This window comes from Pyrus communis, chromosome 1, assembly GCF_041283825.1.
Source record: "Pyrus communis isolate YQ-2024b chromosome 1, ASM4128382v1, whole genome shotgun sequence".
In the NCBI taxonomy this organism is placed as follows: Eukaryota; Viridiplantae; Streptophyta; class Magnoliopsida; order Rosales; family Rosaceae; genus Pyrus; species Pyrus communis.
Window position 1 is genome coordinate 6,966,361 of NC_142565.1, and position 10,076 is coordinate 6,976,436.

Genomic DNA, 10,076 nt, shown 5'->3' on the forward strand with positions numbered 1-10,076 from the left:
TTAATCTCAGAAAATAATTTTTAAAAATTTCTTATTCTTTCTTCTCTTTTTGTATTTACCATATTCTATCGCCCAAAAAAGAAAGAATGGATATTACATGTTACCTAATTCGGATTCTTTTTCATCAAATATTCCAATTACACAACACTAACCTATCTTTTCTTTTTCCTTTCTCTAATGTTACAGGGAACCCCGAATGCCCTACCACTCTGAGAAGTTGCCCGCTCGTTTCTTCTGCATTAGATTCTTAAGGCAGCATCTTCTTCCACCGCTCTCTGAGACTCAAAATAAAATCGGGTACTAACAAATTCGCTATAAAGGTGTCCTTGTCAAAAAATCGTTAACGGCGAGAGTGGCATCGCCGTGGGACACCGCATCAGTCTCCGGCATGTAAAGACTTGAGGACGTAGGCTGCACATCAAACATAACCATTTCAAGCCACTGTATACATAGCAATTGCCACCAAGTAGACATCAAACAGCTAATGCGCCATTCAATCGAAAATAAATTTAGCATGGAATGTGTATATCCGTGTGTGCAAAATTTGTGTAATTAAAACCTACCTTTGTATCAAGCTGCATTTCTCCGTTGTTATCAACAGTGAGGCATGCACCATGTACTTTCAACCATTCAATGCATTCGTCCAATCCCTCTGAATCCTTCTCCTCGCTTTCCTCGTTTGTGGGTGTAATGGTGGTAAATCCCAGAATTTGAGCAACGTAAGGAACAGGTATCGTAGGCCGATATGATCTACAGATGCAGCTCACTGCCTTATACCGCATCTTTTCAACATAGAGATCTGCAGAAGGAAGAGTTATTATACAATAATCCATTTTTATATTTTTTATAATCCAAAATGTAAAAGATAATTTCATTTGAAAGAGATGCTCACCCATAAGGCAGGTGCTCAAGTTCGGAGCTGTCTTGTAGAGCCTGAAGAACATAACATAATTTCCCGAAGTCACAGCTGAACGAACCGCAAGAGCATGCTTAACAGCTTCATCTCTTTTCGCTTCAACTGACAAGCTACATTCAACAACGTTGAACAATATATTCAGGGTCATCTTACATGGTTTGATAAACTGGAAGGGGGAAATATCACTTTTGCTCTGCATGCAATAATCGTACACTACAGTGCAACAAAGAGCCAAAATTGCAATAATGGTTTGATTCATATTTCATCAAATATGATCTCTTTTTTGGCGAAAGAGTAGTCAATACCATCAAAAATCAGGTGACCAATCATTAATTTTTTAAATTTCGATTCTGCACCAAACTTGTTATCTCACACAACCAGGCAATATAGGACATGCACAAATTTATTTCTACTCCGTATTTGAAATATAGAATAACATTGTTGATAGTCAAGTAGAAGACAATAAAACATATCTTTGTAACTTTTTAGTGTCCCAATATCTGCCAAATGTGTATTTCTAATTTTCTATAAACTAAAGTTCACTACCTATGGACTCGTTCATGACTCTGAGTTTTTATGGAACTTTAATCAACAAAAAAGAAGAGACCTGAATATATTACTAGTAAGAAGCCACAATATCCATACGAGAAAAGTCATCTTAACTTGAGAGTTACTGACCTTGCCATTGATGATACTAGATCTCTGTTATTATTTGAGTGAAGGATAACACAAAGTAAGTTGTATGCAGAGAACTCCATATGGCATCCCTCAATACCTTCAGCATAGAGAGATTTCAACTGTGACGCACACTGAAAACAACATGAAAGACTGTTATTCGACACCTGAACTTATGAGGAATAAATACCTTCAAATATTAAAATTGCGCAACAATATTTGTTTCTTTTTCTTTCTGAAAAAAGGTGCATAAACTTTTAACTGCATCGGATAAATTCAAAGTTATAAAGAATTATCAGTTTTGAAGCCAAACTAATCAAATTTATTGATTCCCACTGATAATTACCACAACCTCCCTTGGCAAGGTAAAGTTCTTCTATTGTCATCTTATTTGTGTCATGCCGTAAAGTATTTACAAAATTGTTTTCAACCACACTAAGATCACCAACCTGATTATACTCGGGCAGGTCCCCCACTTCCACTGCTAAGCGAGCATGGGTTTCGTACACCTGGTCAGGAAATTAGGCAGAATGAATGACAAACTGATGTGAACATAACTCATACAAAGATTGGGGTCGGTAGTTGAAAATGAAAGATAATATTACAGATAACATAATTTGAAAAAAAAAAAAAAAAACTTCAGCATAAGTTTAAATGTTGTATTAGGATGTAAAGAAGTAAATGCTAAAAATTATGGGTGATCAAAGTGACTCTAATTAGCCGAAAAGACCTGGTTAAGTTGATTTAAGTAGTCAACAGTCAGTTTTGAAAGATATGGTAGTCAGGCAGCAGAAAAAGGGTAAATAAACTAGAGTCCATATGATAAAGGATTAATAAAGACCATATGATATCAAATATACCTTTACTGTTAGGTGATTGCGAATTCGTTGCACTGTCAAATCCTGACGAATGGACTTCAACTGATCACATTTATATAGGTAATTCTTTTGGGAATTTTGTACCATAAGCAGAGCTTTTTCAAGAACATCCTCTGGCCTTACCTGTCAGGTAGAACAGATTCTGTAGCAGATTAGTTACATCACACATCATCTTCACCAGTTCATTTGATTTATTTAACTAGAATGTTCATAGAAAAGAAAGATATGAGATAGAGATTATTACAGTAGCAGGATCAGGAGCGGAAGTGAGGCGCAAATAACGTTTCTCAATCTCCTGGCAGGTCCCCTTAACAGTAAGAGAATCCCAGTCAATGTCCTCAACTGCCCTGCTGCCACCATCTTCAAAATTTTTGCTAAGCACCAAGGCAGTAGCCCTTCTGGCATACAAGTTTCCACCACCAGCTTTTTTTGGTTTGAAGTGATTATTTTGTGCCCAATGTCCTTGCACTCTTTCAAAACGCCTAGAGCGATTTTCACGTCTCTTTCTTTCCTCTGGTGAATCCTCAAGGCCCATTGCTCCAGTGTAATATGAGGTTAAACTTTGTTCCTCGTCACTATCACTAGATGCATCATCGTTCTCAGCAGTACTTAAAACATAAGAAAGGCGCTGCTTCTTAAATGGTTTCTGGGTTATCTTACTTCCATTTTTCTGCTCCTGTGGAGTAAACTTTCCATTACTTGTATTACCATCTTTGAATCCAGCACTCCCCATCCATGGCTGCATGTGTGAACACCACATTATATAAGGGTAAGCTAGAAATGTTTGACAGCTTTTATGCTTGAATCATGTATATTCCAGATAATGCAAGTAAAAATGAAATATGCATCTCTACATAAAAAAATATGTATTTAAGATTAAGACAATTGGGTTTCCTTCCCAAGAATAAATAAAAAGACTGGTTGACAAAATAATTACCTTTCTTTGCTTATCATTGACATTCATCCAAGAAAATTTTAAACTGTCATTGTTGACAGATGCCGGTTTCTCAACTGGCTTCTCCTCCGGTAGAGGTTCCCATCTACTCTTGGATCGTTTATTCGGACTTCTTTTGTACTTTGGCAATGACGAAACAAGATTTGAAGACTGTAAACTGCTGCACAACCAGAGCACTTAAAGGTCAATGGTCTATACATTGGAATCTAAAACCTTGCAACGAATGTTACTAAGGGTGATTCCAGAGAGACCATTTACTTAAACCATATTTTGTAGACCACGTGAGCTGGAGCTTGATGGGTGGAGTCCCTTATTTACTGATTTAAAGATAGAATCAAACCATCAACCACCACATCATATAATCTATAAAATGTGGTCTAAAAAGATGGTCTCCCTAGCGTTCTCCTTAAACTAATCAACCCACATAGAGTAGGTTAGGAAATGTGACAAAATAACAAACCAAAACTGACTAATGGATGATCACTTTTCATACAATGGTTACCAAAATATTCATGAATAAATGAGTTCAAGGTGCATAAATGCAATGTAAACATACAAGCCCACGGAGGGAGGCTCTTTATTAATAGCATCTTCATTTGGCAGAGGGAAAAGAGGTTCAGTATCCCAGTCCTGTGTGTAAAGCGTACCATCAGCTGTTGCCTTGGTGATAATCTGAAACGAAAATTAAGTACTTTTACACACCATATACATCCCATCTAAAAAATCACACACACAAGCAGCATAGAGGGGGAAAAAAATATTGCATGCTTCATGTCCATGAAACTAACAAAAAGTTAAGCAGCTTAGCAGCAACCCAGAACGTGCATCTGCCTCAATTTGCAAACAAAAGTTCCAAGATATACAGATACTCCAAAAAAGGAAATGTTTCTTGAAACATTGCACTGAGAACTGAGAAGTATGGAGTTAATAAGGAGAAAAAATACATTATTGAGTGCTTCATGTCCATGAAACTGACATAGAATTGAGCAGCAAGCCAGAAGTGCATCTGCCTCAATTTGCAAACAAAAGTTTCTTGACATACAAACACTTGAAAGCAAAATGCTTCCATGAATCATAAACATTGCACTCATTTGAACCATCAGATGAACATTTGTGGAAGATGCAATATGACATTTAATGGTAAACTGATGTTCATAGATAGGTAATAGTACTTCAGATAAATATATTACGTGGCAGGTAAGTCATAGAACATGCAGGAGGTTTTGGGTCATGGAAAATCATTTCATTTTGCAAAAACCTCAAGACTCAACTCTTCACAATAACGTATATAGTGGTTTTATTATCATCACAACATATTAGATAATAGTTACTAAGGGCGACTACAATTGATAAAAAAATCCAAAAGTCATGCCAAAAAGGGGAGTTTGCAAGAGTCCATCAACATGTATGATTTCAAAGTTGGCAAAGAAAAACTTCTAACCAATTTGGCTTACCTCCTTCATGACAGACTGACATGCAGCCATTTGCCTATCATCTTTACAGCGAGCCAAAGCCCTTTCGACATAACCACGCAGCGACTTGGGAAACATACCAGGCTGAAAATGAAAAAAGATGCATAAATAAATAAATTCATATTCATTAGCTACAGCATAGTTTACTGAGTCATGAACTACATTACCATTCTGTGCGTAATGTTATGACATACGAGGAGAGGATAAAGACATGCATAACACCCAAAACAATAAAAACACATTATAGGAAACCATGTTGGCAGGATGCTGCAGAAATCTCCGAACACACATTGATTGATCAATTTAAACAATTAAGTATTCAAAACGAATTAAGGTGCTAAGAACATGCGGTGCACCTATCAACCACAATCAGAGTTGAGTACCTATAGCTTAATTATAACTGTTCGCTAGATTTTGCATCAGTTCTTGGACTTTAAGAGAGGAATGACATTTTATTTCATTACTATCAATTTGTATCAAAACCATATCATAAGGCAAGCCCTGGGAAATTTCAAATGGCTCTAGAGTTAATCATCCTTCATCTTAGAGGTGTAGGTTCATCTCATGTTATTTCTAAGTTTGGAATGAACTCTTCAATTGAAAAGTTTCAGAGAAAACTCAGAAAAGAGAGTTCCTTTTTTCTACGAAGTTGCAGGAAAGAATTCCCCCATTATTCTCCACTTATTATTCCAGATATCCTACTAGAAAAACAAGCATACAAATAAATGTTGAAGTGACAAAATCTTCCTTTTTTATTCTAAATTTTAAGGCCAATTGCCTCACTTTTCCCTTTAAAAGAGCACGCTCATTCCAAAGCCAACTGCTTAATTAATTGCTTATTCATTGTAGGACTGTATGCTGCCCCATCGCTATCAACATTTTGTTTTCTTAAAAGTAGCAGAATGTCAGTACATGCTTGCATTTAAAAAGGGTTGGTAAAAGGAAAGGCAATTTATGTTATGTTACAATTTAAGAACCATGTATAGTTAACATAGCAGAATAGCAAGCTCGCAACCTAAGAAGAGTATCTTAAGAGGTAACAAACTTCCACTCCTAACATATTTCTGGAAGAAAAGATGAGAAGCAACGACCATCACATCTTTAGTATTTTAGTAGTCAGTCTGGAAAGAAATAACTGGGAATTGATACTTAAAAAAGCAACAGTCATCAAAGCAGAAGGCATACCTTAAGTAGAGAATCAGCAGTGGCACTGGATGTCACCTTGTCAACCGGCTTTGGCAGTGAAACACTGATATAAGCAGGTTTTTCTGCTGCAGTGGTTGTACAGCTATCCTTGTCAGTTTTTGGTAACCCAAAGATTGGATTTGAATTGATTCTAGGGTTTGTTGGAATCTGCAGTTTATCATCTCTTTGTGTACCTATAGGTGGAGCGGGTTTGGAGGGTGATTGGTAAGTATGAGATGGAACAGGTTGTAAGGGTGACTGATAAGTATGAGACACATGGGATGGAACAGGTTGGGACAGTGATTGATAAGTATGAGACGCATGGGATGGAACAGGTTGTGAGGGTGATTGGTAAGTATGAGACGCATGGGATGGAACAGGTTGCAAGGGTGATTGGTAAGTATGAGAGGCATGGGGCACCTGCTGAGAAGCAGGATACTGCACGTTGGGTGCTTGAGAAAATGCAGTTTTCCGGTGATCCTGAAAGCTATCATAAGAAGCCTTTTCATCCAAAGGTTTTTGGAAGTGTGGTTGCATAGAACTATTGTGGTGAACTTGAGATTGAGAAGTTGGAGCCCCATGATTCCAGTAACCATCATGAGCACCAATAACTACAGCACCAGACTGAGAAGCCAAAAAATAACGACAAGAATTTTACTAACCAAACATATTTCAACAGCATAGTAATGACTATAGAGATATTCGAATTTAACATCAGATCAATATCATTAGATAAACCATCAACTGCAGTTGTCAGAAATATCATGGAACTCTATCTAATGGTTGGTTTAAAATGTAAAGATTAACAGTAAGCTAAAACAAAACATAAAACAAAAATAAAGGCTATATATGTGATGATGCACAAATCTGAAGTATAGCTACCATGTACACTAGCAATAATCTTTGATGACAATATCACTCATTAATGACAGTTTCAATCATATGAATACTAAGACTTGGATCATGAATAGGATCATTAATAGAATTCAACAATGCACCATATCAAGAAGAGCTGGCATATGAGGGCACGGAACTTTTTCAAAAACCCTCCGCGGAAGGAAATTCAAACCTGCACTGATGGCAATTCAGATGGACTGGGTTCTGGCCTCCAAGAAGGAGCATATGAAGGTAGTGGTGGTGGTGGTGGTAGCTGGCTGTCCGAGGTTTGATACCCGGTGGTAGCACCTGGAACCGGACATCCCACATTGGGTGTACTTGTAACAGAAATGTTCTCGGTACCGGGAGCACAGCTGACTTCTGTTTGACTGTAATAATCTGCCCATTGCTTGTAGTGCTGCTCATAATTTTGTGAAGTTGAAGTCGCAGTACTAGAACTGTATGCAGCAGTGGTATCCGGGGTGTACTGTGAATATTGATGAGGCATATAATTTGCATAATTTCCGTCACTCCAAGAGGTAGTCTGATTATTGTAGCTGCTACTTGGGTAACCTCCAGCTGTCTGATAATCAGCAGGATTGTAGTAAGTGCTTGAATAACTTGCAGACCCAGCATAAGACCCTGTATTCTGAAATGAGGAAAGAGGCTGATAAGGAGCACCTGTATTTTGATATGCTCCTACAGGCTGTGAGTAGGAAGTGTTGGATTGCTGCTGATAGTTGTTATAGTAACCTGGGTACCCTGCGCTTCCATAACCATATGTATCTGAAGAATGTTGGTATGAAGCATAACTATTGTAATCTTGTGGTGCATTTACTGTTCCCAAACTCAATGTACTACTCCCAGGCGGCTGTGGTTGCTGATCGTATTGATAGGTTGAATGGGAATGAACCCCATTATCTGTCAAGCTATTGTCCGTCCTATGAACGTTCCAGGACGAGGCTTCTGAACCAGTTGTTGAAAGAGGAGGATATGAAGGCGTCTGTCCTTGGTTTGCATTAATAATATACCGATTCTAAAACACAAATAAATGCAAAATTGTATTAATCAGTATTGCCATTCAAAAAGCAATAATCAATTAGTATTAATATATATATGAAAAATTATACAGAGCCAACTAAAAAATGGCTATCATAAAATTGGTAGACATGTCAAGTAAACTGAACGGAATATAACAAATGGAAAATCAGAGACAAGAAGCTTAGCATCCACTATAGACGAGCAGTACAGGCCATTTGGTAAGATAATTTTTTGCCTAAGAGAACAACACCCAGATAATCCTTTGAGCTATACTAAAAAAACTAAGTTTTTTACAGCTAATCTACCAAATGCGGGCGAGGCTATGCTTAGAGAGTACATATGAAAATAAATTTAAATCACATTCTATATGGCAACAAATCTGTTTGAAATCGAAATCTCCTACTGTCAATCAGAATTTAATACAAAAATCGTAACAGAGAAGCGGGCTTAGTAGTAATCACCTCAAGCGAATTCGGGTCCAGTGGAGCTATCGTCTCGGTATTACCTCCTTGCTTCATCATATCTTTAGCATCCTGCTACAATGAAATCAAAACATAAATTAACCAAACAAACAAAATAGTCAAACATACTACAAAATCCACAGTAAAAATCCCAAAAATCTTCGATAACAAGAATCCAAAACCCTAATTGATTGCCAATTAAAATCGGTACCTTCAAACAAAACGCAGGGCATCAACCTCGAAACGCAGTTTGACTTACGAGAAAGCTGATAAATGGAATCGATGGGCGGAGAAAAAAACCCAGAAAACAGATTGAGATCAACAACAAGAACAAGCAAGAAGAAGCGAAAAAGAGAAGAAAAAAAAAAAAAAAAAATTTGGACTGAAAAAACCTAATTATCAATACCCAATAGCACGAATGAAATTTATAAAAAGCAAGAAAAATTAATAAAAATTATTAGGGGCAGATTGGCGAGAACAGCGATATAGATATGCGGAAGAAAGATGCAGCGAGAAAGGAGGAGGGAGGGAGGGAGGGCTTGAGGTTCAACGACCGGGGGTCTAGGTTGGGTCCTGGGTCGTGTTTGCGGGTTTAGGAGGACTTGGTGTTTCGCGGTTGACCCAGACAACATACAAATAATAGATTTTGGGTTGCATGATTCAGATTTTTATCAAGTCACACGTTAGGAACTTGTTAAGATAACGAGTATACACATAAACGATACGAAAACGACTAATTTGTCATTTAGATATTAAGCATAACAATTTCATGCATGACTCATTAACCTGATACGAAACGATATGACTCGTTAACTAGTCGAGTAGCTACAGAGTCACTTGTTAATAATTTATTACGATAACATTTTTATATATTAAAATAACGGATATGACACGAACACGAAATGAACACAACCGTTTGCCAAGTCTAGTTTTCCACCATTGTGACAAATAAATAAATTAGGGTTTTCTATTCGCACTTGAGTAACGATTAGATCTTACATACATGGATCTAATGAAATTTGTAATAATTAATCTTTCTGAAAATTTGTATGACTCAATGTTACGTACTATTGAAGTTGGATCCCAAATTTTATTTACAAATTTGATGTCAGGTTTACCCTCTTAAGCTCAACAATTTTTCTTTTTTTTTACAAATCATAACGTTAGTAGGTTAAATAGTTAGTTACCTGGGGAAAAAGAAATTAGTGAAGATCAAACCCGTATCTTGGTATATAAACATGATTATTTTTCACTATTGTGATAAAGCACCATCTGCCAACAATTATTTCTTTTATTTAAGCAATATTTTAAGGTAAGTCAAATTCAAATTATGATGAAGAACATTTGGAAGTATCAAAAGAAAAAGAAAGCAAATTCAAACGTCAATGTGACGCCAATTTAATTATGCACGTGTCTTACTCAATTCAAAATATAATATGAAAAAAATTTGTTGACGCCTCCTCCCCTGATCTCTTGCGGCTCTCCGATTCTCCCCCACATTTTTGTTGGCAACAAGAGAGGTAAGTGATCTTACTGGTCTCGCCTGTTGGTGTTAGGGAAAAAGGAGATTTCATTACTAGGTCGCTAGTGGTGGAGGGAGAGGGTGTGCTTGTTGGA

At 37.0% G+C, this 10,076-nt stretch overlaps 1 protein-coding gene across 5 annotated transcripts; it reads right to left on the reverse strand.

The window, feature by feature from the left end:
- On the reverse strand, positions 1-9,121 carry LOC137720699 (SAC3 family protein A). Of its 5 annotated transcripts, none has more exons than XM_068459798.2 (14): positions 8,671-9,121; positions 8,460-8,531; positions 7,151-7,993; positions 6,082-6,705; positions 4,879-4,980; positions 3,981-4,096; positions 3,407-3,584; positions 2,714-3,208; positions 2,452-2,592; positions 2,041-2,100; positions 1,595-1,725; positions 893-1,026; positions 564-799; positions 1-411 (listed from the first exon to the last, which is right to left on the reverse strand). In XM_068459798.2, the coding sequence occupies exons 2-14, from the start codon at positions 8,517-8,519 to the stop codon at positions 313-315; spliced, it is 3,219 nt and encodes a 1,072-aa protein (XP_068315899.2). In that variant the 5' UTR covers positions 8,520-8,531; positions 8,671-9,121; the 3' UTR covers positions 1-312. The 5 variants fall into 5 exon arrangements, with proteins under 5 accessions (XP_068315899.2, XP_068315901.2, XP_068315900.2 ...); XM_068459800.2 differs by having other exon boundaries at positions 3,407-3,581; positions 8,671-9,100; XM_068459799.2 differs by having other exon boundaries at positions 8,460-8,534; positions 8,671-9,100.
- Positions 9,122-10,076: the final 955 nt, after the last annotated feature.